Genomic DNA, 26,737 nt, shown 5'->3' with positions numbered 1-26,737 from the left:
GTATACATTAGATACCAATGTTCGCTGAGGTATAGTATGAGTAGTTGTGGGAGATTGGGAAGAATGAGTCGCTTCATATGCCGTCACTGGCCAACTCATGTTTTCGTTTGATTTCGCTTGACTTTCTGCCTATCGACCATCTCATCTACTTTACCTCTTACACTCGTCCATCCTGGGATCTCTCACGCAAGCAGAGCAAACAAGAATACATACCAGCAGTATATACAAAGACAGATCAGCGCTGGTCGCTTGATCGTTGTTTCCCTCGCCTTGCGACAATTACAACCCCCCTCACCCTTTCTTTCCCTTTTGGCAATCGGCGCTTGGTCCGACCCTCAACAACTATCACATTTCTCCCAGTACGGTAATATAACTTAAACTGCTCACACGATCATACTCGCTCGTAGCATTCGAACGCATTAACCTCTCGATCTCTGATAACTTCCAGGTGAAGACAACATCCCATCCAGGTATTGTGATCAAACTGTCAAAGGCATCTCTCTCTTTCATCTTGAATATTCAAAGGTACCCGATCTCCTTCATTTCTTTTGCTCGAAAAACCTACCCACGTTACCCTTACCCCACAAGGGTAGTCTAAATCCTCGAGGCTCGACCGTTTTATTAGGGAAAAATCCAGATAAAAGTACTACAACATCATGTTTAGTGTTCCATCACCTGCTATCTCTCCTCTACCTTCATCTCTCACAGACCATACGCGTCTCAGGTCAAACTCTGCACATTCTTCACGTCCTCATCTCACACCTCTCACCACAGAAGGTCATCATCACGTTTCCAGAAGCATGTCTTCTGCTCAGGTTGACGATCATAGTCCACAAGAAAGATCAGATGTCGTCGCTGCTGTCAGAGGTCTTCGAGGTGATGGTAGCCCTGATTATTTTGGAAACACTTCACCGATAGAAGGTGTATATCAAAAGGGTCGTATGGTCGGATACAATGGACAAGAAAACAACGTCAGTCCTGTGAATCATAATGGGATGAGAGAGGATAATGGATATGGTCAATGGCATAGACATACTGAATCCAATGAGGAGACGGGGATATTAATAGTGGAAGAGGAAGGTGTAAAATTGACAACTTTACAAAAGTTAAATATGGCAATGGAAAAAAGTCCTGATAAAGGTGAAACGCTAGATGTTAGTAGATGTGATGTGGATAGGGTGGATGATGTCGATGTTGAGTTTCTGCGAACGGGTGGGAAGGAGAACAGGGCTATCGTGTGGAGGTGAGTATAGTTTGTTTTCTCTTTGAAATTCTACATTGCTCCCCGGTGCGCAATCTCATCATCTTTTAAAGAGGCAGCCGGATAAGATGAGGTGTGGATCAAACTAATGGCAGACTGTCAAGATTGGCATTATCATACAACGCTCTACGAGATGGTGCTATCGCTCATTCCTTCTCACGTCTCTCCATGCTCAGATATTTGAATTTGAAGGGGAATCAATTCACCCAGTTCCCGCCAGCCGTAAGTATATGTTCTTCGCTCATGCCTCCTCATAGTCTTGTGTATCGACACCCCGTCGACGAGAGATGATATTACCGCTTGCGTGCTTTTTGAGTCGCCCCCACTTACCGAAAGTCGCAGGCGGTGAACCGTCCCACATTCGTTATTGGTACACGAATCCGGTAACCCCACCCGGATGCGAGACATCAACTCTCGTGGAAATCTAATTTTTACCATCCGGACTTCGCACCCGAGAAAAGCGATGGCCTTGACTGATGGACAGCTCACGGACATGCTTTCGCTCGAGATTCTGGATTTGTCCAAAAATCGCCTCACGTCTTTTCCCGAGAATCCTGGTCGACTATCAAGATTGAAAGTTCTGTCGTTGACAAACAACAAGTTGTCCGTTCTTCCAGAGTATCTCGTGGAATTTGATAGTCTCAAAGTTTTCAAAGTGGGCCAAAACCCCATCGAGTGGCCGGTGAGTCATGTCAGCCAACGAAGCAACCTTATTCTCATTATCCCCATTCATAGTGATCAATTTTTACTTGAGACCTTCGACATTACACTAAATATTGTAGACCATTAGTAGAAGGAAGGCGCTGATGTGTCAGCCGAAAGAGATTCTAGGAGCCCTCGTGGAGCATGACATGGCTGGTGCCGATAGATCAGATACACGGAGAAGGAAAGACGAAGATTTGAGACCTTGGATCGCCAATATGAAATCATGGATGCGGTCGAAGGCTTCAGAAGGGAATAGATCATTGGCCAAGGGGAGGACTGAAGAGGATGCCTATCTGGCAGCATCAGAGTGAGCATTGGGTACCCATCTACCTTCTGCCCATTCACTGCCCTTAGCAGCCTCGTCTGATGATACTGTCTTCATTCACCGGATGTCGGTTGAGATTGTGCTGACAAATACAGAGAGGAACCTCTTAGCGCTTCATCCTTCAACATGACTGGCCGTTCATGGGCATCACCACCTACCATCATGAGTACTCAATCCTCCCAAGAGACCATCAAAAAACTCGCACCACTTAGTATTAATCAAGAAGATCAGTGGTCGTCTCAAAACCTCTCCCCGAATCAGACCAAGTATCCCTTAGGCCAGCGAAATTGGTCCGCCGGTACATCCGAAGACTCACTCATCCCCTCTCAATCGCCCAAAGCTTATCAGCGGCTCAAACCTTACTCTCATAATCGAGATGCATCTGTATCATCCGTCAACACTCCGCCCATCTCAGCCAGTACATCTTCCGTCACTCATTCCCGAAACTCATCCCTGACTCGAACTCCCACATCGGACCATCTCGCCATTCCTATTCCCGTGGGACACAATCGAGGTGCAAGTGATACAGCCACTCAACGATTGAGTGGTCAACTCACTGTGAAGAAGTCTCTTCCTGATTTGCGACAGAGTCACGCCAGAATCATACAAGAGAGAAGAATTGAGGTGTCCCAGATGCCTGATTCTGGTCCTTTGGGGTTAGGAATAGGATCGTCCACAATGTCCGGCTTCAAATCTCCAAGTTACACTCTGTCTGGGAATGTTGACGATGGGTCCACCTTGCGCAAATCCTCGACGGAGAATGAAAAGTCTCGCATCCTTTCACGTAAGCGTTCCGCAGACGTCCTTCGCCGTGGTCAACCAGATATGACTCCTGACCCCTCCAATGAACGCCGTAACTCTCAAGAAAATCCATTGGTGGATGAATCTCGAAATTCGTATTTCCGACGTATGAGCATGTTACCTTCATCCACCATCTCCAAGGCCATCCCTCCTGTCCTTTTGACCTTTGTCGACGCCATCCGGGGTATATTATTTGCTCTCTCTCAAGTCCATTCGGCTCTCAGGCAATATTTGTTGTTCGCAGTTAACGACCGAGTGGCCGGCATGTTTAGTCGGGTCATGGAACCTGCCAGTGGGTACATGACAAATCTTATCAATGCTTTGGATCGATTCGACTCACATTCTCGTCGGGGAACACCATCAGTCAACGTCATACGAAGTGTGATCGACAGTGCGAAAGAAAGTGTTGCCTTGTTCTCGAAAATTGTGTCAGTGTTGAAATTACAAGTCTCCGATTTAAGAGAAAACGATGTGAGATATACTCGAACCTTACTCCTCATGTTGTATGGTAGTATGGCAGAGGTGGCTAAAAGTTGGACGGCAATGGTACCTCTTATAAGAGATATACGTCCTTTGTTATTCACGTCAATCTCTGCGATAAATAAACTCCCTACAGTCTACAAAATCCCACCTGCCACTTCCCTTGGTGGAACGCCTATCTCTCCTATCATCGAAAGAAGAGAAGGCAACACTTCACCTTCTTTATTACGCAGTACTGGGAGTAGCGGAGCGCCTTCGTTGGAAAAAGTCCCTTCGAATCGTTCTCGTAGACAGGGAGGATCATTTTCGACTCAAGATGTGGAAAGGGGTATGTTGATGGCTTCTCCTACTCCACGCACTTCAGAATCTGATGTCATGTCATCATCAACTTCGGCCACTGGGTCTGGCACATATGTACGACATCGACCTTCTGCTTCAGCACAAGTGGTTCTGGACGATACGGCTGAATCAGAGGAAGAAGAAGAAGAAGAAGAGTTATCAGGACAAACAATATCTTCAAAACCTTACAAAGGTATAATACCTATCACACCACCCGAATTAGTTTATCCAGGTCCTTCTTCTTCAGATTCAACATCGCTCATCATGCCACCTCCAAAAATTTCACACCATCATCAATCATCATCTTCTGGATCTTCACATGCTTTATCATTATCCATCACTGGAACACACCATCCTCCTGGTGGTATTGGTGTTTCACGTAAATTATCAGTGGATGTACGACCCCCAACACCCACTTCGGCTACTTTATTCGACGAAGATTTACTTGACGTGTTGGAATCCGCCACCGATATAGCATATACAGTTTGGCTTCGATTAGCAGAAGAATTAGGATCATCATCACCAACTTATCATTCTCGTGGACATTTAAAAACTTCTTCTTCTTCTTCTTCTTCCACTTTATCCACCGAACCAATTGGTAAACAAGTATCATCACAACATTCAGAATTACTTTCTCTACTTGAACCAGCAGAAAAAATTACTACATCCCTTCGTCAAAACGTATTGACACTTCGAAGTGATCCTTCACCTCTTACGAATTATTCTCAAACTTCATTACCTGATGATGCTCAAACATTCATCAAAACAGTTGTAAAGATTACCGTTTTGGTCAAAACACTTTCTTCTCAACATACATTTTCAACAACCGTACGACAGAGTTGTTCTCGTTTAACTCAAGTAACACGTGAATGCGCTATACTCATGCAAGTATCTTCTTTAGGTCCGAGAAGAAATACGAGACCGGGAACTGCTAACGTGTTGGGATCTTTCCCTACTGGTATGAACGGTGGACGTTCTGGTGTTAGGATGGGAGCAAGTACGGAAGAATTATCATTATCAACACAATTACCTCAAAGTGCTGTTTATCCTTCTCACGGTTGGGCAGGTAGGATAGAAAGGAATAATAGTGTTGGAGGTTTAAGTTCTGTTAGTGGTGTAAGTTCTACAAGTGGGACCAACGGACTGAATGGATATAATGGTTATGGTGGGTATAACGGAATAAATACGAGTGCTGGTGGAGGGATGACGGGAGGGTTGAGAGGTTTAGCGTTACCTAATAAAATGGCATTGGGGAGAAGCAGAAGTGCTCAACCCGTTCCAACACATAATGGATGATTCAATAAAGTGTCAATTGTGTTTTTACCTTTCGAGTATGTAGTACGGAGTATTAATGACAAATTGCATGGTATTACATCTCTAACTACTACCGTATTGCAAAGGCTTCTCGCCAGCTGAAATATCCCACCTTCATCCAAATAAGTCGAGATCGAGGTTGAGATCAAGATCACTACTACTGTCACAACCAATCTCATCACTCTTCCTTCTGTCCAACATTTTTGTATCGGAAAAGAGCCCTTTCTCTACTTTGTTTATGATCCACTATCGGAATTGGATATCCCAATTTGTTGAATTCGTTTCTCGGCATGGAATGAAATGGATCGTGAACCGCTTTACCTTTAAGGTTTTTAAGTTCTGGGACCCAATATCGGATATAATCACCATTAGGATCACATTTCTGTGATTGGGTTAAAGTATTGAAGATTCGCTTTTGGTCAGTAAACGTCTGATTTAGTCTTGGAAACTTTTTTATTTGACTGGAAATATGGGGATGATTGTAAAGATGTTGAAAAGACTTACAAAATACGGTTGGGGATCCGTACCTGTCTATCAAAGTCAGCTGATTGACCACCTTTTGACTACTCGGCTATCGGCGAAAGTGAGTGACATTTTGGGGAGGACCGGGGGAACAAGGTGGAAGCATACAGGAAAAAAAAGATAACAAACACTTGCAGTCCATTGCCATCCTCCATTATTAGCGGCGAGATCACCATCGATAAAAGATTCCATAAAGTATTTCTCCCCCAATCCTGCCAATCAGCTTACGACTTGATATGACAAATCTGGAAAAACTCACGCCAATCTAGTAATAAAGATTTGACCAAGAAACAAGCAGAAACCATTCTGACACGATTCTCCATCCATCCTGTTTATAAGTTCACTGTTTCAATATTGACAAGTCTGGCGATCGTACTCGCATGACTTGGATTTTGGTGTGAGGCAACAGTGGATTTTTGAATCATAAACCAAGTGATCTCACTCACCTCTTGCCTTGCACGCTCTCATCGCCGCGTCCACTATTGGATATCCAGTTTTGCCGTCTTTCCATGCCTGAAGATTTTCTTCGTTGATCTCCCATTGTACGTCGGCAAACTTTTCCAGGAAAGGTCGTCCCATACTGACTCTTGGGCATCTGGCCATGACCTGCGAGTCAGTCGCCTGTCTAATCTCACAACTATTTTTGGCCATCATCACTCCTTACTGCTCTGACTTTCATGCAAGATAATAGTGAATAACACAAGTGGGGTAGGAACAAAAATCTCACATGGTTGTAAAAATCTCTCCATGAAACTTCTTGAACCCACATGCCAACTCCGGTATCCCGTCCACTCTCCAATCGTTTCCCCTTGCCCAATTTTGCAGCTTCGTTCAAAACCATTCTCCCGCTGATGACTCCCAAAGCGAGGTAAGGACTGAGCCTGGACGAGTTATCCCCGTCGACAAGGTTCCGACCGTCTTGATACTCCCTGACCCTAGAATGTTTGTCATCTTCCTCCGCCCCTTCTGTGAGCGGTGAGACTAGCTGAAACTGCTTCTTCCTAGCTTTGGTGTGGAGAAACCTGTCTAAGAGCTGGGCGTAAGCAACATATCCTTGACATAGGGTGAAAAGCGAAAAGCTGACCTGTCTCGCCGCATCGGTACCTTCAGGCCAGCACTCTTTCAAAAGGTGCTTATCTTCCGGAACAAAGTCTTTGATATCCTCCGGAACCGAAGTCGCGTCAAACAAATCTTTGAGGGGGCCTTGACGGACAGAAGGGTCATTTCCTTGCGGAAGGGGTGACACCTCTAACAGATTCGGTTCTTTTTCCAGCAACTTTGCCCATTGACGTTGCCAAGGACTACTGATCAGCTCACACGTCACGATCAATGACTGAAGCCACCTCACCTGAAGACAGACATGGGCTTTCCAGCTTGACTAGTGATCCTACCAGGCGGTACCACCAACCGATCATGAAAACACTCCACTTTGACGCCCTTCTCCTGACCGAACTTGACAGTGGCTATATCTCGTCTAAGTTCGTCGACTTCATATTCCAGGTTCACAAACAAATGATGGGATTTGAAAAGGGGCATCAAGTCGGTGATCACCCTACGAGGTATTTGCAGTCGACGATCAAAAGAAGTCATATAGAGAGGGATATTGAGCGCATCGAATTTGGGCTGTCGTTTCAGTTAACGTCACTAAAAAATAGAGTGATGGCCTAACCTTGAGATCTCTGAGGTTTCTGAGAAGGAAATCGATTTTCTTCGAACTGCGGTCGTGTATTTTCCATTCGCCCGGAGAGAGGATGTTGAGGACGACGAGTGGAAGGTGAAGTTGTTGAGCCTTTTGACTGGCCTTGTACAATGCGGTGTTGTCGTCGACTGTAGTATGAGCTTACAGACAAACCTTTCCTGACACTCATTCACGCATCACCCCGTGACGGGGACAAGGAAACAGCTGCCGGCGCGTCCTCTCTGAGTTTCATGTGAAGATCATATAAAGATCATAAGGAATATTACTCACTTCTCACATCTTCCATCCTCATCCAATAAACCACACTTTCGCCATTTGGAACTTCTTTCCCACCATGCTGAAGGAGCCTCATGAGTTGATCCAATGGAGGATCCTCGTCTACCTTTGCGGCAACTTCAGCCGTAGCGATCTTTCCCTCTGTGTCATTAGCATCATTTGGGCTCCATCACAGACGTGACTTACTGATCTCGTATGCGTTCTTGTGTTTCTTTGCATCCCTACCAGACACCCCACCACCTTCTGGTGAATGTTTTCTTTTGCCTCTATCCGGCTGTCCTTTCATATCTCCATTCTTACCCGCGTTCAACTGTGGTCCATGTTCCTTTTTCACGGTCTTCTCTTCTTCGTCCTCTTCCATAGCCACAGCCTTCCCTTGAGCCATGGCAGAGGCCCTTGACTTGTTCGCCGCCGCCATATCTTCTTCTTCGTGATGTAACTTGCGAAGATCTGGAGGAGATTGTTTTTCTTTGCCAAGACGGAAAGTTGAAAGCTGTCGTTGTCGGGGTCTCTCAGGTGAGAGGGTTATATTCTTTGAGTGTGGGTCAGTGAGTAAAGTGAGCTGAGGCATGAGAAGTCTGACAGCCCGTCGTGAAGTCGAATAAATGTGGGATAGACGAAAAGGAGACAACATGGTAAAATTGCCGATCGATGGGTGAGTACGTTTTTGATGATCGGAGTGACATCATCGATCGTAAACGAGGAACCAAACTTACGATTGCATAATCTAATCTTTTCTACTATCGCTACATGCTACATGCTTATCTCTCCTTGTGCATTGCTTGCCTTCTTTATATGATGAATAGATAGCGGTCTACTTGACTTTCATAACCTCATCCGCTGCTTGGGATGGTACCCGAGTGATCGTCCCACTCGTAGAGTCGTCCGCTCGCTGCCCAAGCCGGGCACCATTCACCACCTCCGGGTGAGGAGGTGGCAGGGTTGTATCTGTTTTTTCCGCATTCTCGGCCGTTCCATAGGTGTTGGGTGCTTCGACACTACCCATCAGTTCCAGGCATGGGGTCTAGCGGATCAGGGCTTACTCTGCAACGCCTCCGTGGATATCATATCGGTCCGTCATGACTTGGATCTGGTGATCCGTGAGTTTGGGCAGCTCGGCCGCAATCAATGTGGGCCGTCTTTCCCTGTAGAGTTAACCATTGGTATGATGAATCAGCGTGCTGGACCTACGTGAGATACGCATGGGCGTGAATGATATCAATTTCCTCAAGGCTTCTCCCTGTCGTATCCGGGTAAAGATAAAAAATGAAAGGCAGGAATATGACATTGGCGATGGCGAAGATCAGGAAGGTGTATGATCCGATAGAAGCCGTCATTGTGGGCAATACCTGGACGACCAAAAAGTTTGACAACCAATTGGTCTGTCACAATATCAGCCGAACATCCGAGGGTGGTGAGAAGGCACATGGACTCACCATGGTACTGATGGCATTCGCTTCAGTCCTCACTGCCATCGAGTTGAGCTCAGCTGGGTAAAGCCACGGAAGGGGAAGCCATGTTGCTCCGAAGACCGCGATGAAGAGGTACAAACCGAAAGCTGCTCCTTTGGCAGATTGACGTCCCCCGCTTACCAGACAGCCAAAAGTGATGAACATAGCTGTAGCCTGACCCACCGTACCGGCCAAGAAGAGCTTGCGTCGACCGACCCTTTCCACGAGGAAGAATGATGACATTGCGAAGATGGCGTATACAGTCGACAAGACTCCTCCGAGCACCAAAGACAAACGAGGCTCGAGTCCGATCTGATTCTCGAATAGTATGGTAGAGAAGTAGATGACGGCGTTGCATCCACCTTTATAAGTTAGTTCATCAGAAAGCTCACACTAAACTCACCAAGTTGCTGAAACAGTTGGGTAGAGGCACCCACGAGGGCTCGGCGAAGGTGTTGTTGTTTACCGGACTTCAGGATATCACGTCTGTTAGAGGTGAGAACAGTACGCTGGGCGGTAAGTGCATCGGTAACTCATGGTCAGCGCCAAGTCATATCATATTGACGAAGATGAGACTAAGTATTGAGAGTACGGAAAGTTCCAAGGAGGCGTTGGACGGATATAGGACAGCCCAAGACTTACTTCTGTCCTTCTCTGTGATGGCCAAGGGATCTTCCACAGAGGTGGCGCTGAGAGCCGCAATAACTCGTAAACCCTCGGCGTGTTGTCCATGAGCGATTAGCCACCTCGGACTGTCATATAAGCCTTCTTCCACTCCCATGACTTGAGAAGTTTACCTTTCTGGAAGTACCGAGACGCCCCCGAGAAGGATGAGAGCGAAGACGATCTGGAAAGCAATTGGAAACCTCCAGGAGACGGAACTCTGCTCGGTAAGCGACGATTCAGCTCACCACCTCGACGCGCAGTCAAATTGACAAGGGAATTCACTCACTTTCACACTGAATATCAGCTTTCATCACCTGTTTATGTAGAAGTAAGACGCACTAGGAAAGCCCGAAATCTTCCCAGTATGCTAGACAAGTACCTAGGGACACCGTTGATGCTTCCATACAAATGAGGAACCCTCGGTTATGGGCTTTGGTCGTCTCTGCCAGCCAACTGGGTATGGTAGCTGTGTTCATGCCGTTGCCTATAGGGTCAGTGATACCATTCACTAGTCTCGCTCAGTGATTCTCAAAGGCTGCAGAAGACTCGTCGAGGATTGTCTTTTACTGAAAGAGCACCCACCGATACCTGTGATAACCCGGGATAGGATGAATTGTACGAAACCTCCCACATTCCCAGTCCCATTGGAAGAACCAGGACCAAAGCTAGTGACCGACAGAACGGTTCCGATGATCATGATGACAGCTCCTAGCAGCATGACCTTTCTACGACCCATACGTTCACCGAAGAAGTATGCAAAGAGAGCGCCGAAGAAACATCCCACTTCGTAAACACTTGTGACGGTTCCTTGGACTGTACCAGCGTGAACATCGGAAGGGGATGATTGGTGTGTCTGGACGTTATTAGCGTTGTACTCAGCTGAAGGATACTCCGACTCCAGGGATGTGCGAAAAAGAGTGATATTACTTACAGCTGGAAATTCGGTATTGAATTGTTCACTAGCAATGATCCCAGACATCAAACCTGAGAATCAGTCTCCAGCATATTCAAACTCAGAAGAGATTTACCTTGATCATAACCGAATAAGCTGAAACCACATGTTGCGATACCTACAACACAGTATAAGAGTGAATTCCCGTTCAGTCCTGCGTACTTGATCAATTGTCCGGTTGTGGGGGTGAATCGTTTCTCGGAGTCAGACATGATGATGTTATGAAATGGGTAATTGGAGTCAGTGATAGTCAATGATAGTGAGAAGATGAAAAGAAGAGAGGCAAGACTCGGTCAGTTGCGATACATATATACATATACTTGATGGACGAGATCGGCGGAGGTTCAGCGATCGTGAGCAGAAACTTACGCCTCAACATGTCACCAGAAAATTTTCGGTCTCTGATCTTTCATGCTTCTCCCTCTAATCAACTTCAACAGGTGACATAGTCTATCAGGGTGTGGTTCTGACTGACGTGGACGACTGAGGTCAGCGGCTCGTCAGAGAGGGATCCCGAGGGCCGAGGAAGACGGAATGAACATGAGGTGGACAAGTGGGTTTTTAAAGAGGGTGCTTGGGAATGCTCCGGATGACGTGACAAGGACCCTGAGAGATGGACGAGGTCTCCGTTGTTGCCGCCGGCATTGGTGGTCTTTTACGGTACCACATGCGCTACACAAATAGGAGGGGAGGAGAGGACAGCAAGGGGCATATATTCAGAGAGTTGGGATAGAGGTGCGAGATTGGATAAATCTTAGCACACGGCATTTTTTCCCCTCTAACCCGTCTTACGGCCGTAACATTCCGGTACTTAACACATCTCATATGTACAGTATGCATCCAGGATCATACAAGCATGTCATTATAAACCCTCTCAGAACCGCTGTTTCATCCTTGCACCCACCGTCTTGAGGTGTGCATATACCTTGCCTGCACGACGTCAGCGCAGATTGACCAGTCAAACACGAACGTCAAGACATACCCGGCGGAGATCCAAGAATCAGAGACACTACGGCGTCGCGAGCAATTTTTATATTTTGTACAGAACCCAGAATATGGATATTTCTGAACGCTGATCAGCTTTTCAACAAGGGAAGGTGATGACGACTTACGTGTCTGCGAGAACTATACGAGTGCGAGATGCATTTTCGATGGTGAATTTGACTTTACCACCTTCTCCAGCTATACGACCTGATATCTCAGTGGAGTTCTCTTGTATGCGGTGGAAAAAAACTATCACCCCTCCCTCAAACATTTTTCACAGCCTCGATCCCAAGAGAATAATGAAAATTGAGATAACACGGATGAGGCGACTAGACCAGGGGATGGAGATAGAGGAAGATGATATCTTACCTATAGCCCGGGATAAATGATCCCCATGGAGAGTCTTGACATCTTTAATCTCGAAAGAGTCCAAATACAGATCATCCAATCTCAGAAGAGCAATAGCGTCGTTGACGTCAAACCCAAGAGCATACGCTTTGACAAAGTCGGCACCTTTTTGAACAGCACCGCTGTCTACGGTATGTCCGGAAGTCTAAGATGAGCACAGAAGACTCATGTGACAGGTAAAAGAAAAGCCTCACTTTCAACTCCACAGCTCTTCTCTTCACGTTCATCCTCACTTGAAGCCCGAGCATCTCTACTAGCGGGGTGTAGATATTGACCCAATCTCGTTTGAGCGGACTGAGTCTGTGAGGAGGTATGGCCACACGTCGAAACTCATTTTTCAGAACAGTTGATTGAGCGGCATTTGATAGAGGTTGAAAACCTGAAGACGAAGCCTGGACAGTGGAGGGAAGAGTGGAAGTCGATGTGGATGGATCGATCACAGGAGCAGAGGTGATCATGACATTTCCGTCGTCGTCGTCGTCTACATCCATCGACGAGGGGGGTTGTGGTGTTTTCGAAGATGAAGAAGAGGAAAGAGGTTGAACCAATGAGATGACTGGTTGTTCTTCCAGCTGAGCCTTGAGGGCCTTTTGACGATGAGATTTGTGAGCCATCTTCGTCTGGTGATCTGTTGCAGGTGATGAGGTATGGGGGCTATTGGGATGGTTAAGCTATGACGGGGGGGGATACAGATAAGTACAGCGATACAGCGATGGGGTAGTGAGAAGTGAGCAAAATCCAACTTTTCTACAATACACGTGTACTTTTTACTAACAAAACGTTATCACTCACTGTGTTATCTCGAGATTCCTCTCCTACTTAACAATTCACTCTGTATAACTTACCTGTTCCACCTCTTTCTTTGTCCTTCTCTCGTTTGTCTCACTTGTCACGGTGACAAACCCTTCCTCTCCAATGCCCCCTCATCCCAGGAACTCACAAAACACTCGTTCTCAGCATTCTCCATACTTTATAAAGCCTCCTTCCAAGGGATCACAGAACTCTCTTCTTCCATCCTCACTCGACCGTCCACAACCTCTCGATATCAAGATCAACGACAATCACATCTATAGGTCTGCATCTCAAAGTGATAACGAACGTAAGAAAAGAAGAAAAGACAAGAAGAGAAAACCTTCCATCACCACCGAATCCGCCATTCACAGGGCTCACGATTTGGCCATGCTAGGGTACACGCAACGTGTCTCCCAACAATCCCCTAGACCAGCCCGAATGATATCGGACACTCGAAACAAACCTTCCACTCCCCCTTCACCAGGAATAAACAAATCGAAGTCGGATGATCATCGAGTGCAGATCCTTCAGCGCAAGTTCGAGCTTTCTTCTCGTGAAGCCAAGAGAAGGGAGGAAGAGTTGGAAGAGACCATCACGAGGTTAGAGAGTAAACTCGCAGCTCAAACGCAAGAAGTAGAAGCGGCCAGAAAAGATGGGGAGAAACATCGACAGCAAGCTGCAGAGCATGCAAAGGTGAGTGTCGCCACCATCCACTCGTAAGGATCAAACAGTCACGATCAAATGTTGATGAACAGACTATTGAGGAACACGTCGCCACCAAAGATTCTCTTAAAGAAGCGATAACGGAAGCAGCTTCATGTCTTATCTGTTGTGATACTCTCAAGGATCCTCATATCCTCTCATGCGGCCACATAGCCTGTAAAGGATGGTACGTCAACTCATATTGGCTGATGATCCTTTCCACGTCTCGTCTTCGGTCTTCTCGTCAAATCCCCCAATAAATGGGATATAGGGCTAATTTGTAGTCTTCAAACCTGGTTCCGTAGTTCTGGAGCTTACATTCACGGTCTACCAGACGATGTTCGACCTGAGCTCGATCTTTCCTATCGGTCCAAAGTCTGTCATGTCTGTCGTACCTCCATTATCCGTCGTCCTACTCGGCTTTACGTGCTCGGTGACTTACTTCAACCTGTCGGTATTCAAGTCAACCTCCCTGCGGCTTCTCAAGAACCTGCGGATCCGTGGCAACTCACCTTTCCCCGCGACCGCGAGAATTACCGAATGTACGATTCAGCCGATGGAGTTTATCGCTGTCCTGAATGCATGGGAGAGATCGACGGTGATTATTGTCACACCTGCGATGCCAAGTTCAGCACCGATGAGGAAGGAGGAATGGAAGGTGATTTTGATGGTATGACAGACGAAGATTCTCTTGGATTTCCCGAGGAATTGAGAATAGGATCAGAAGAGGAATACCCGATGAATGACATAGAAGCCTTTGAGGCTCCTTTGAACAGGTGGGCGCAAGATGAAGTCGATTGGTCCGATGATGACGAGGAATATGAGGATAGTTTCATTGATGATGGTGAGATAGAGTCGGAAAGGGAGATGCCTGATAGTGGAGGGAGTGATGCTGCGAGTCATGCGGGTGAACCCAGTGCTGGTGGTAGTGTGAAGGACGATTCTGATGGTGCGAGCGTGAGGGACAATGATTCTGAAGAAGAGAATCTTAGTGACGAGATTATCCAATTGCCCCGTCAACGAGCGAGGGCACTCATACAGCAGATAGGGGCGAGGAGGGCCATGCAGAGACAGCGTGAGCGGTGAGTACTCAATATTCCGCTGTGTTATCTCTGTTTGCTCTTCCCTGCTCTACTTGATTGTTGTTCGCCGATGGTAGGATGAGCTGACGAACAGCATCAGCTCTAGTCCAGAAGCACCCATTGCGGCTCCTGCCCCTCGTCGTGGTCGTGGTCGGGGTCGCGCCGTCAATCAAGTCGGATGGTAGATCCATCCGACAACTCTATCATGGTTTATCGTGTCATACAAGCATCACGAAGCTTTCAACTAGCTTCAACATGAAAGAGATGGAAGAACACTTTTTAAGATGTAAGGGGATGAAGTAGTATATTGCTTTGCCAGGGGCAATTGCAGATGAGGTGTATACGTAGAGACCGTTCATGAATAAACCATGTATGTAAATTCAATATATGAAATTCCAAACTCAAGTCATTCTGATCCAGGAATTATAATCTGCTCTTCAAGTTGCGTGGGTGATCCTCGTCCCGAGAAATTTTGACGAGTCTGTATTTCAGCTTGAATCTCCATAAAGGTAAAAAGAAAGGTGAGAATCTTCCAACCCACGTTTTACCGAGATTTTCACCTCTGAACATTTGCTCCAATGCTTCCACACAACGACTTAAACCGTTCTGTCCCTCTACAGGATAAAGGACGGTGTAATCGTATCTCAATTTACCGATGTTCCTGAGGGAAGAGAGATACGCCCTTGCTTCGGGATAACGAGAGGCATAATCGAAAGTGATAAAGCCGGTCATGGATGCTTTGGAAGAAATGAGATTAGGAGTGTTTGTTAAACCATAAGGACTTTGAGAGCTGTCAATGAGTGAGTTGTGGTGAATATGGAAAGAAAAGAGGTGACATACTTGTAAGTCGTCAAAGATCCACAGAGGATTATTCGAGCATGATCTGCTAATTGTGTCAAGACCTGGTCCAGTATCTCTCCTCCGACTGAACGTTAGCCTCTGTCAATTACTTCAACTCCAACTCCATGTTCAAATTATCCATCCCGAAGGATTGCATGATACTCAAGTCTGTTTTTTAGAATATTCATGCGTTGGGTGCGTAGTGATGATTCGTCTAGATAGATGAAAGCGATGATCGATGAACATACCATTATCAAAATAAACGTCGATTAACCCAACTTGTTTCAATCTAGTTTTGAAATTCCCGTCTTTGTGATTAAGAACCTCATGACATCCAAGTTTTTTCAATAGATCACACTTTTCCACGGAACCAGCAATAGCGATTACTTTGCAGCGAAGATGAGCCAAAGCGATTTGAGTGGCTATGAGCCCTACTGAACCTGCCGCAGCTGATATCAAGACAGTATCACCATCTCGAAGACGACCGATATCGAACATTCCCTTTATGTCAGTGAGATATCTTCAAAAGTTGTTTTATAAAGGTGAAATATAAGTCGTAGGATACTCACAAAGTAGGCTGTTAAACCTGAGGAAATCAGCAAGGTTTGACTAATCAAATGAAACCTGGACCAGAGGGAGTAAACTACGCGAAGCTTTGAGGGGGTGGCAAGAGGTTCGAGAGTCAACTCACCAGATACTCCCAACAAACCCAGATGATCTATATCTCGTCCTCCTTGAGGAATTCTATGAATCATTAGTTGAAGAGTTACCAAAATATTACAGTACTCAAGTACAAGCTGCGTAACTCACTCTCGACGTTTAACACTTTTAGATGACCCTTGCCAATATTCTTGCCATCCAAGTTCGCCAAAAACCTCAACAGGATCAGTGACACTTGTCCCTTTAGTTTGGGAAAAATTCAAAAGAGAACTTACTAGATCTCCTTCTGAAAATCCATCGGCCTTGCTGGTGACAACTCTTCCAATACCAGCTGCACGCATGACCGCCCCGACTTGCACCGGCGGAATGTAAGATCTGCCAGGGTTGAGCCAAGTTCTCATGGTCGGGTCCTTGATGTCAGTCAATTATTTACGGATATCGGATGAGCATGGTTGATAAGAATACTTTAATGAAGAGAGAAGGATAGCTAGATCCTGACGAGATAAAGACACGCACGATGGAAACATAGTCGACCCTGACCCTTACCTCACCGTTGGAGAGCTCTTGCAGCTTCTTGGATCGCCTCTGAAACGTCGTTTTCGTTATCGGTCCTCTTTCAGGACGTTCATATAAAACCAGGCTTTCGTTGTGTTCATTCTTGAGTAGGGACATGATGAACAGAGGGTTCGCTCAGTCTAACATGTACGTTCATAGAGATCTTGGTGGACAGACCGGGTAAACCGGCAAAGAAGGAACGAGTGATAAGCTTACTGGTACGATATGCCACGTCATCACAGTTTGAACCATCTCAAAAGTCTTGTTCCTACTCTTTTTGTCGTTTCGACGTTCAACATGGTGAGTGCAACTCTAGATCAATGACCTTGACCCTTGCTGACAAGACTAGAAACCCATAATCTTACAGGGTGAGCGAGATCCCCCTACTGTACTGTTGTCATCCCCCGGTACCCTTCATCTCACATATCCAGCAATTCAACGACAGCTCGGGGGCCCAAAGGAAGCCTTGATGCACTTGTGTTTTGGGAGGGCTGACGTGTATAGGCCATGAGCGAGCCCTTACTCAGATCGTGTACAACGCAGAAGGTGACTTGCTATTTTCTGCCAGTAAAGACAACATCATCAATGTCTGGTTCACTTCCAACGGCGAACGATTAGGGACTTACAACGGTCACAATGGTAGTGTGTGGTCAGTAGCTTGTGATTGTGAGACTTCTCTCATCCCTGCTCAAGAACATCTATCTGATGTATAGCTCAAACAAAATATCTACTATCAGGTGCAGCAGATAATACCATGAAATTATGGGAGGTATCGACTGGGAAATGTCTCAAAACTTGGGAATACCGGACGGCGGTGAAGCGTGTGGCGTGGAAGTTAGTCTTTACCAGCTTCCATGACCATATCTCAGGAGGTCATGTTCCTTGGTCTGAGCCTAGCTGACAGATATAGTGCGGATGATGATTTGATTCTGAGTATCACCGAGCAGAGACAAGGACAACCGTCCGTCATCCGGTAAATTCTTCGTTCAAGGTCGTAAACATCAACTGATGGTTTAGGATATATCGGATTGATCGTGAAGCTGGGTCTAGTCGTAAGCTTCACTTCACCCTGAAATTTTCCTTTTCCTTATTGTTCATGATTTCATGTCTCGATCAAGAACCTGTTATGAGGTCTATGGTCACTATTACGGATGTCTGACAGATAGAAAGCGACACCCCTCTCAAAGAAATTATCCTGACTGGTTCCAAAGCTACCGTTGCAGTCTTCTCCCCCCTTTCCGACTTTGTCATCACTGGTCATGAGAATGGAAAAGTAGCTAAATACGATATCAAAACTGGAGAGGAAGTCAAATCTGTTTCACCCGAGGATGGTGAAGGACATCGAGCAGAGATTACGGACATGCAATTGAGTCCTGATGGTACCTATCTCATCACCTCGAGTAAGGATAAGACAGCGAGAGTGAGTTTTACCACCACAATGCTCTCAAAGAAACTTCGATTTGATCGCTTTACGACCGTATCATGCTTCAACTCCCTCCATTGAAAGAACCTTCGCTCCCAGACTGTTGATTGATTGCTAAGAGAGACTGGCCTCAACATGCGGATGTTGGATCTGACCTCACAGATATTTGACTCCCTTAACATCGAGGAGATGAAGGTCTACGTCACGGAAACACCTCTCAACAGCGCATGCATCACTCCGGTAAGACCGTATGTGATCTTGGGTGGTGGGCAGGATGCGATGAGTGTCACGACAACCTCTCAGCGTGCGGGAAAGTTCGAGAGCAGGTTCTGGCACAAGATTTTCGAGGAAGAGGTTGGACGAGTACGGGGGCATTTGTACGTTCACTGTTCTCATCCTCCCTCGTTCATTTCCCGCCGACCCTCTTTGTTGGCAGCTTTCCACCATCCTCACCGACTCTCAAGAAGTATCTCCCAGAGTCACCGAGTTACTTCTTAGGCAAGGTTTTGTATATTCCGCGAGGTGCAAATATGGAGAAGAGATATGTTGACCACTCAGCGGTCCTATCAACACCCTGAGCGTTCATCCCGGTGGAAAAGGTTACGCCTCTGGTTCGGAAGATGGCTTCGTTCGTGTACACTGGTTTGACGATTCATATTTCAAAAGTCGACCTTTCGGTGATCTCGAGCCTGATCTGGAGATCTGAGTAATGTCGACCTAGCATTTTGATACATGGGTGCATAGGTGCACATGGATGAATCTGATTTGCATGTCTCACGCAATGTCATCCTCGCGGTTTCGCCTTTCTCCCAACATCAACCCCTGATTAGCACGGGACTGAGGTATACTGTGCAAGTACGCGAATTATACAGATGCATCCTCATGAGACGCCAGCTGTAGCTTTTCGGGATTGATACTCTAACATTTCACGATCCCGTATGACTTTCAAGTCTGCTTTCCGTTCCGCCAGTAATTCTCGTCTGAGGATCAGCCATGTGGATCCGGCATCGGGCGAGGGCAAAGTTGACTTTGCAAAGATTACAGAAGAGGGAAGAAAAAACCTCACTGTCTTTTCTCAAGTTCGAAAGCACCCCATCCTACTAATCCAAAAGCCGCCGTGGCGTATAGATGTCCCAAAGGAGCTGATAGGTCAGTGACTTGATATTTCTTTCGATACCTCCACTTCCTCGTCTATTTATAAATTGAAATATCATCCTTGAACATCCTGTCATGGCACATAGTAGCAGGCTCAGTTCGCACTGTCTTCGACAGACATGAAGGTCGTTGATGGAATCAGGGAGAAGGGAGGAGGGATTGGAGAGATGGTGCGGTAAACTTACCTTCAAACATGTATCGTTTTTGTAATCCCAGTTGAAAACATCTCGCACCGAATCCAAAAGCTGCGAATCCGGCTACACTCGATAATAGAGACATTTCGAGGACGTATGGTAGGTAGGATTGCAGCATGCAGCCAATTGTTGGAGGAAAAGCAATCGACTTTATTGAGAAACAGGTGGAAAGAAGGAGTGCCACATGTCGGAATTTGCGAAAATTCCGATAAGACCTGTGGGAGCCAAGGTTTAATGGCCAATCGTCCAATGGCTGCTCGCACTTTTACAGCACCAATCCACCGCATACGAAGATGAGACCAAGTTCCGTTGTTCAGAGTGGGATGCCAGGGGGTGAGTATATATATCTTTCGTATGAGATGAAAAGCTGATATGTGCTAGGAAAGGCTTATGTGAGTGATCATTAAACACCTGGATTCACATCCTACCGGGATTACTCGAGTTCTGCCTGGAGGAAAGTTGGAAGTGTCGAGAATGAAGAGCACGAAGCTTGCATCATTCTTTGAGAATGTATTGGATAATAGGTTGAAAAGAAGAGGGAAGAGTCGACACAACATGCTTTTGGGGTAGATCATATGGATGCCGGATGTCAATTTGGAGAATTGATGTTTCATTGGTGGAGATACCCGCCAAGATGGAGTGACTGACAATTAGATGGGATGGTGGGGTGATATGGGTGGACCAAAACAAAAAGGTGTTATCCAATATTGTGAGTTGTCAAGCTCATGTTGGTCGAAACTCGCTGACTGTCGACCTCTTTTTTGCTGATTACACTTTTCTCTTCACATCCACGATACATCTTTGCTTCATCCAATTTGCCCTTCTCACATGAACACTTCGGTATGGTTTATCAAATGTTGTCCCTTCGTAGCTCTCTCTCCCTTTCGTCAGCGCGCTACGGCGGGTATGTTGACCGGATACTTATTCAACGGATTTTCGAGGATTATGGCACAGGTACCATACTTTGTCCCACCTTTTGCCATTGGTGAGTTTTGACTTTGTCTCATCTTATCACTGTAGCATCACCTTCATCAGAATCTATTCATCTCATGCTAGCGACCATAGAGATGTCGGGGAGTATCGATGATGACTTGGAAATGCGATACAAGTCAAGCCGAGCATCGGGACAGGAGCTGACGGGCAGGTTATGGCGTTTATATTTGGGGCAAAACTAGGTCAGTCTAGTTTATCAAGATATTTGATTGTAGCTGATATACAGATATGAATGGAATAATTCGAAAGAGGGTCATCATCAACTGTCGATGGAACATGAGGGAGGGCATTAGAGGAGTTGATATGATGCATTTTTCAAATCACCCGTCTAGTTAGACCGACGGAATGGTCGGTGGCGTTCGTGATGACTTTGAAACCCACTGAATCGACTTGCATACTATGACCGTTTGGATCTCTGGCAGAGCGAGATGACGTATCGAGACCTTACCGTGCATGACTAATCATCTTGGACAGACATGATATGGTAAAGAGAGAAGATGGAGGAAAGATAGAACAGACTACTCAAATGAATGTTTGGTTCTCGCCGCTTTCGTCCAACCCTCGTTGCAGTTTCCTCCCCTCTCTCCATTTCACCTCTTCTTCCTTTCTCTTCCCATTTCTACCCCCATCTGATCACTTAACCCCCGTTCTTCCATCTTATATCAATCTGTTCGACCACCATGGCAGCAACATCCAATCATATAACTTCCGTCGCACCCCCCGAAGGCATCATCACATCTGTCGTCCCCAACTCGCCGCCAGTTTACGATGCGCCTCAAAATGGAGCCAACCAACAACTACTCAGCAGACTCAACCTAGATCTAAGAGGTACATTGTTTCCTGTGGATAGGGAACAACTCATGTTACTTCCTGAAAGTGTTTTATTAGGTTTATTCCCACAAGGTTTGATATTGAGTAAACCTGCAAGTTCAGAGGGCGCCGATGATGGGATTTTCACCGTTGACGTGAGTTTTCAAACAATAATTCAATCACTCTTTTTCTTTCCATCGTTCATCACAATCATCATCCTAATTCCATACCATACCATATCAAAACATACCATACCACTGTGAAAACTGATGAGGTGCATGATATCTCGTAGTGAGGACAATCTATTGATGAACCAGTTTGACCCACAATGTTTTCAATACATTCTTGACTTTTGGGCAACAGCACAGACATCATTTTACGGAACCCCAACCACCCCAGGATATTTCCACGCTCAACAAACCATGTGTCAATCCGATCCTGCATTAGATCAACAATCCAATCCTCTTTTATCGAAACAAGCCATAATCGTACTTCGTGAAGAATTGGAATATTTCAGTATCACCAAACCCGGTGCTGAAGCTAGGACGAATATGATGACGGGTTTGGCGAATGAAGAATTACGAGCATTAAGACGTAATTGTGGAAAAGCTTTGGTTAAAAAACGTAGAATATTCACTGCTTTACAAAGAAATGTAAATAAGGAAAATAATCAAGCGGAACAACATTTGATCGATATGCTTTGTATGAGGTGAGGTTTGAGTATTACCTTTCTTCATCCCATCTCTTCTGTCACACCGTTTTTTCAATAAAATCCATCAATCAAAATGTTATCCTTTCTAGTTGACAAGTGTCGAAAGATAAACCGTGATAGATTTACTGACAATTTCTAGTGGGTTTGAAAGAGATGACGAATGGGGTTTTAGGGCATGTGAACCTGCTAGAAATGTCATTTCATCAATGGCTCTGGTATTACTTAAAACAGGTATAATTCATCCTACTCCACCTGATGCTCCACCGGAACAATCTCAAGCTCCTTATATCGATTTAGACCAAATCAACACTGCTCAAAAATTACTCTTGTTCTGGAGGAAACCGGCGGTACGTTTTTGTTTATCATTCTACCTTGCGAAAATCCACTTCCTCTACCCAAGCCTTCACTGTGTGAGAGAAAGTGATACTGATCAATCAGCGTAAATGTTGGTGGGACGGAATCGAAGTTGAAGTTCCAGCGTCTTTGAAATCGAAAGGAGAGATGATGAAGGTCAAAGTGTGGGCGAGAAGGGTGTGGACTTTGGAGTTGTCTTTGGTGAGTTCAATTTTCATCGTGTACTTCTTTACACTTCGGTTTTAATCGTGAATGCTACGACGATGTGATATGACGTACTGATTGACAGATTTGAAAATCTGATTTTGTTGTAATTGCCTTCACATGCATCGATATACCCCCTACATCGTATCCACTATCGTATCCATACAGCCAGTGCACAACCTCCAGTGTCAAATTTCTACCAAATGACATGTACGATCAGTACGAGTACCCATAACTCTCATCTTCGGATTCAAATTCACTCGGAACGTGAATGCGTATCTGATACTACAACAGAAAGAAAAAGCCACAAGTGGTCGTCGATCGTCGACTGCCTGTGCGCTGTTGGCATAACTGTAGACATATTCGATGTGCTGAGGTAATGTCCTTCACACAAAAAGAATAATGCCATGCTTGATGTCTACTAACACATAGAAAAACAGATTTGTTCAATTGTCCAATTCCCTACACTATCATCACCATCACCATCAATCCCATCGTCAACAAGATACGAATCTGTCCACCCAACGTCATCACCTTGACCTGACTAGCTCCTGAATTCTTCCCACTAGCTGAAGGACTAGCCGAACTTGAAGTCCCACTTGAAGTCGTTGTCTGATTCGCCAATCCTTGTTCCACCAACCAATTTGGTACACTGCCAACTCTAGGTTCATAACTCGCTGGTTGGGTGGTATTATCTTTTCCATCCCAACACCATCTATCAAAACATTTTTGACATACCGAACTTCTATTTTGACTGGTATATCCAAATGATCTATCGGATAAAGCACAAGCTAAACATTGTGGCCATTCTCGGACAGTACCATTTAAAGTCAAACTTCTTAAACCATTTAAGACTAATTGAGTCGCAGTTGAATTATCATATTGTAATTGAAGTGTTGAATAATTAGCAGGTGTACTCCAAGGGTATGATGGAACGTAAATTATTATAGGAGAGGAAAGTTCTGTATCGTTACAACCGAAGAAAACTGGTCTAGTGTTTAATTCACCGTTGATAAAACCGTTTGTTGATGGTACAGGTGGCATACGAAGGTTGGGAGAGGAATCTGAGGTGTGAATCATTGCACTTTGATATGTCACTACTAGTGAAGAACCATTAGGCCATGAATAAGGTGTATCGGCAGATGAATCGAATGCCAAGATAGCATCGACTGCTCTTTCGGGGATGAGAAGAGGTTCGACAGGTATATTTCGATTATCTTCCCCTCCATCAACAAGGGTTATATATTGTGAATCCGCATTCTTCTGTCAGCTCTGATTCACTACAGTACGCTTGCAGCCCATTCCCACGATTCGGGGGAGGATACCTCAACACATGCCAACGAATCATCCAGGGGAAGAAAAGGAGGGGGAGGGGGGGGGGGGGGGAAGCAGCTAGAGGGTGTAGAAGAAAACTCACGGGGTTGTTCGAAGCGTTCCAGTTGGCGAATGGATTGGGATACAATGCAACATCGTTATCAGCATCACCCAAGGCCTCCGAGATGGCCGTCGCAGCATCGACGACCACAGAGCTGGCATTGGCAGAGTCTAATTCAATGATGGCGTTATTGAAAAGTGTGGAAGAAGTACCCATGACGAAACTGCTATTTAGTCATGCTCTTACATCATGCTAGAAGTCCTATCAGTCATGGTATGAATGACAACAACAGATGAGATGAGAAGAAAGCCATCACGCATTAAATAAGTATACTCACGAGAGCTGGTCAAATCCTTTGAAGCAAGTGGTATCGTTTGGTTGCCCATTGTCCAACGAACTACCAAGATATTCAATAGATGTGAAGGCACCCACAGTCTTGGAAGTGTTACCCCAAGACCAACTACCAAATTCGTACGGTGTGAACTCATAGACGGTCGAATTCTCAGGAATGACAGTGGTTCCGGGTGCACGTCTATCGTCTCAGCTACTCCAATCGCTTCCGTAATGTGTGAAAGTTATGATACTGTGGCAGCAGGGCGAAACCTAGGAAGAGATATTTCACAGGGAATTGAAAGACCACTCACTCAACAGATATGATTATAGGCATGGGTAAAGATGCGTTGGCGTAGGCAGGAACAACAGCGGGTAATTGAGCAAAAGTGACATTGGGGCTTGTGTCCAACCTGTATTGAGGTGGTAAAAGATGATTCCCAAGTGCTAAAGCCCATAAATCGGTGATTTGCGTTTGAAAACCTGTACCCTGTTTTGCGTTGACTTCTGAAACCAAGTCGTAGTAGAAAGTCAACTTGTCATCGGAAGGTACGACCAAGTCCGAGGCGAGATTCCAAACCTTCCTCATTAGCGAAAACTCGATTTCAAAAGTAATACTGTATGTCCCGGGAAATACCTAATATCTCATGGGACATTCGGTTGATCCCCTCTCACAACAGTCTTTCAATGGAACGATGAAGGTAGCTATGGGTTCAATATTGTGGAGGGCAGAAAAGGCACATGGGAAGGCTGAGGGGAAAAATCTCACATCGTTGACAAGATCTGTCGGTAATCTACCCCCGTTGATCATGAAACTTCCAGTGGCCCAAGAGCCTCCACTCAACCCAGCCATGTAAGCCATTCCGTCCAGCCATCCTCCCAGTCCAGAAGTAGCAGACTCGGGGTAATTCGCCATAAGGGCTTGAACCATACCGCTCCCGACCCTGTTAGTCAGTATGCTACAAAAAGTCTGCGCAGTTTACTGGATCCCACACAAACTGGTCCCGCAATCATCCGTCTAGCTTCGGCTCGGTGCAGTTGTCATTCTTATCATCTGCGCCTTTCGTTCTATCAGAGCAAGTGTAAAAAACCAGTGGGGGAGTTGCTGAAGAAAAACTCACTGCATGGCCCTATACCCTCCTCCTGATAGCGCAACTCCTAGAATTGGCAACCTCGGAGGTGATGTGAGGTTGACTTTGCTCAACATGCTGTTGATAGCGGGTTGGGTCACTTGTTTGCGTTGTTGTAAAAAAGCTGCCTCTCCTGAACCAATTCCCTGCATGTCAATTGTGGCCGATAAGGACCCATGGTATAGAGAAAGATGTCTAAGGGTGAAGAGCTGATGGTCGTACAAGCAGAATCTTACTCACATCGGCAGGCCTTATCCATTGAAAATTATCCGGGCAAGATACTCTGTACGGCGCATAATCAGAGCCACCAAACGGAAGTTGCCTAGCCCCAGGCAAGGCGCCCAACGCTCGACGCACATCGTTCAATGATTCCAAAGCGATCTTCCTCTTGATATTATCATTGAGGTGAATACCTAAGCAAGGAGACAAAAGGAGTAATATGGGTAATACGATATTCGAGATCATCACGAGACTTGCCACCGAAATGAGAAGTTGATAGGGGTGGATTGGTCGTGACACAGTAGAACCAAGATGGGAAAAACAAGAGACAGAGACCGCTCCTTTATGTCATTCCATTCAAGCTGTGCTCGAGACGCCTTGTAGCGGTGATATAGCCAGTCGAGGAAAGAGTACCTAGTAGTGCAAAGTCGAAAATCACAGCTAGACCTAGTGGTTGTTAGGTGAATTTAAACTAGAAGTAAGTAGTTGCGGTGAAGCAGTGACCGACGTGGCCGATCAGCCGGCGGCCGAAAGCGTCTCGTCCCCCCGCAGCCACGCACACGATGATTGGACTTTTGGGTGGATGGAGGGAGCATGTTCGGTACCTCGAGGGGAGGGAGGGGGGTTATGTGCATGCAGGTCACAGCGGGTGCCAAGGGTGGCTGTATGTGCATGATGTAGACAGGGGATGCAGGCTGCAGGGGAGATATGCGACGATCGACGGACGGATGGATGGGCGGTTTCTCGGACTTGGCGTCGGCGATCCATGCACTTTACCTAGCCGAGCTCATTTGCTTCCGCCCCTCCAGCACCCACGCCCACCACTCGGTCTCGCCTAAGACGATTGAAAGCTCCTAGGCCACTCATGCATGTCATGTTCATGTTCACATGTATTCATCTGCACAGATGACCGTGGCAGGCGTTCATAACACATGAAGCAAGTGCATGCAGGGCAGGGATGGGGTTCGATCCTAAGTGTACGCGCAGTCCGCGGGGCCCCGCTTGAGCCTCAACTCCGTACGAA

General features: G+C 46.0%; 10 protein-coding genes across 10 annotated transcripts; 5 read left to right on the top strand and 5 right to left on the bottom strand.

Annotated features, from left to right (window-relative positions):
• Nucleotides 1–800: 800 nt before the first annotated feature.
• TREMEDRAFT_65543 (uncharacterized protein) lies at nt 801–5,207 on the top strand (the record flags this gene model as incomplete). Its single annotated transcript, XM_007007697.1, has 5 exons — nt 801–1,243; nt 1,357–1,483; nt 1,746–1,943; nt 2,077–2,273; nt 2,387–5,207. 5 exons carry the CDS (start codon nt 801–803, stop codon nt 5,205–5,207), a joined length of 3,786 nt encoding a protein of 1,261 aa, XP_007007759.1.
• Nucleotides 5,208–5,403: 196 nt separating this feature from the next.
• TREMEDRAFT_35180 (uncharacterized protein) lies at nt 5,404–7,831 on the bottom strand (the record flags this gene model as incomplete). The annotated part of the gene is made up of 10 exons (XM_007007641.1): nt 5,404–5,637; nt 5,730–5,756; nt 5,877–5,959; nt 6,007–6,075; nt 6,194–6,353; nt 6,475–6,780; nt 6,832–7,048; nt 7,096–7,370; nt 7,417–7,574; nt 7,717–7,831. Coding segments are annotated over 10 exons (1,644 nt in total), but the record flags the coding sequence as incomplete, so codon positions are not given.
• A 587-nt stretch (nt 7,832–8,418) lies between these two features.
• Nucleotides 8,419–11,047, bottom strand: TREMEDRAFT_72410 (uncharacterized protein). Its single transcript, XM_007007788.1, has 12 exons — nt 10,868–11,047; nt 10,771–10,823; nt 10,422–10,692; nt 10,179–10,323; nt 10,126–10,132; nt 9,971–10,056; nt 9,816–9,925; nt 9,577–9,705; nt 9,159–9,535; nt 8,914–9,104; nt 8,766–8,867; nt 8,419–8,720 (listed from the first exon to the last, which is right to left on the bottom strand). Exons 1-12 carry the CDS (start codon nt 11,001–11,003, stop codon nt 8,537–8,539), a joined length of 1,791 nt encoding a protein of 596 aa, XP_007007850.1. The 5' UTR covers nt 11,004–11,047; the 3' UTR covers nt 8,419–8,536.
• A 618-nt stretch (nt 11,048–11,665) lies between these two features.
• Nucleotides 11,666–12,641, bottom strand: TREMEDRAFT_35141 (uncharacterized protein; the record flags this gene model as incomplete). Its single annotated transcript, XM_007007639.1, has 5 exons — nt 11,666–11,721; nt 11,774–11,856; nt 11,904–11,982; nt 12,145–12,328; nt 12,378–12,641. 5 exons carry the CDS (start codon nt 12,639–12,641, stop codon nt 11,666–11,668), a joined length of 666 nt encoding a protein of 221 aa, XP_007007701.1.
• A 457-nt stretch (nt 12,642–13,098) lies between these two features.
• TREMEDRAFT_65540 (uncharacterized protein) lies at nt 13,099–14,944 on the top strand (the record flags this gene model as incomplete). Its single annotated transcript, XM_007007696.1, has 4 exons — nt 13,099–13,668; nt 13,731–13,864; nt 13,962–14,759; nt 14,854–14,944. 4 exons carry the CDS (start codon nt 13,099–13,101, stop codon nt 14,942–14,944), a joined length of 1,593 nt encoding a protein of 530 aa, XP_007007758.1.
• A 238-nt stretch (nt 14,945–15,182) lies between these two features.
• TREMEDRAFT_70194 (uncharacterized protein) lies at nt 15,183–16,931 on the bottom strand (the record flags this gene model as incomplete). Its single annotated transcript, XM_007007787.1, has 9 exons — nt 15,183–15,240; nt 15,301–15,549; nt 15,600–15,684; nt 15,848–16,100; nt 16,169–16,185; nt 16,291–16,343; nt 16,410–16,474; nt 16,535–16,669; nt 16,776–16,931. The coding sequence occupies 9 exons, from the start codon at nt 16,929–16,931 to the stop codon at nt 15,183–15,185; spliced, it is 1,071 nt and encodes a 356-aa protein (XP_007007849.1).
• A 108-nt stretch (nt 16,932–17,039) lies between these two features.
• TREMEDRAFT_72409 (uncharacterized protein) lies at nt 17,040–19,013 on the top strand (the record flags this gene model as incomplete). Its single annotated transcript, XM_007007786.1, has 9 exons — nt 17,040–17,114; nt 17,164–17,182; nt 17,319–17,480; nt 17,528–17,648; nt 17,725–17,787; nt 17,832–17,866; nt 17,981–18,234; nt 18,400–18,614; nt 18,796–19,013. The coding sequence occupies 9 exons, from the start codon at nt 17,040–17,042 to the stop codon at nt 18,941–18,943; spliced, it is 1,092 nt and encodes a 363-aa protein (XP_007007848.1). The 3' UTR covers nt 18,944–19,013.
• Nucleotides 19,014–19,879: 866 nt separating this feature from the next.
• Nucleotides 19,880–20,872, top strand: TREMEDRAFT_65537 (uncharacterized protein; the record flags this gene model as incomplete). Its single annotated transcript, XM_007007695.1, has 6 exons — nt 19,880–19,919; nt 19,968–19,978; nt 20,241–20,295; nt 20,458–20,571; nt 20,731–20,761; nt 20,806–20,872. The coding sequence occupies 6 exons, from the start codon at nt 19,880–19,882 to the stop codon at nt 20,870–20,872; spliced, it is 318 nt and encodes a 105-aa protein (XP_007007757.1).
• A 387-nt stretch (nt 20,873–21,259) lies between these two features.
• Nucleotides 21,260–22,544, top strand: TREMEDRAFT_35117 (uncharacterized protein; the record flags this gene model as incomplete). Its single annotated transcript, XM_007007637.1, has 3 exons — nt 21,260–21,548; nt 21,789–22,098; nt 22,241–22,544. The coding sequence occupies 3 exons, from the start codon at nt 21,260–21,262 to the stop codon at nt 22,542–22,544; spliced, it is 903 nt and encodes a 300-aa protein (XP_007007699.1).
• Nucleotides 22,545–23,046: 502 nt separating this feature from the next.
• TREMEDRAFT_45759 (uncharacterized protein) lies at nt 23,047–26,160 on the bottom strand. Its single transcript, XM_007007669.1, has 7 exons — nt 25,735–26,160; nt 25,486–25,640; nt 25,134–25,308; nt 24,679–24,944; nt 24,372–24,566; nt 24,077–24,257; nt 23,047–23,919 (listed from the first exon to the last, which is right to left on the bottom strand). Exons 1-7 carry the CDS (start codon nt 25,957–25,959, stop codon nt 23,122–23,124), a joined length of 1,995 nt encoding a protein of 664 aa, XP_007007731.1. The 5' UTR covers nt 25,960–26,160; the 3' UTR covers nt 23,047–23,121.
• Between the last annotated feature and the right edge of the window lie 577 nt (nt 26,161–26,737).

Source organism: Tremella mesenterica, assembly GCF_000271645.1.
Source record: "Tremella mesenterica DSM 1558 unplaced genomic scaffold TREMEscaffold_15, whole genome shotgun sequence".
In the NCBI taxonomy this organism is placed as follows: domain Eukaryota; kingdom Fungi; phylum Basidiomycota; class Tremellomycetes; order Tremellales; family Tremellaceae; genus Tremella; species Tremella mesenterica.
This window is presented reverse-complemented; position numbering and strand designations above follow the sequence as displayed.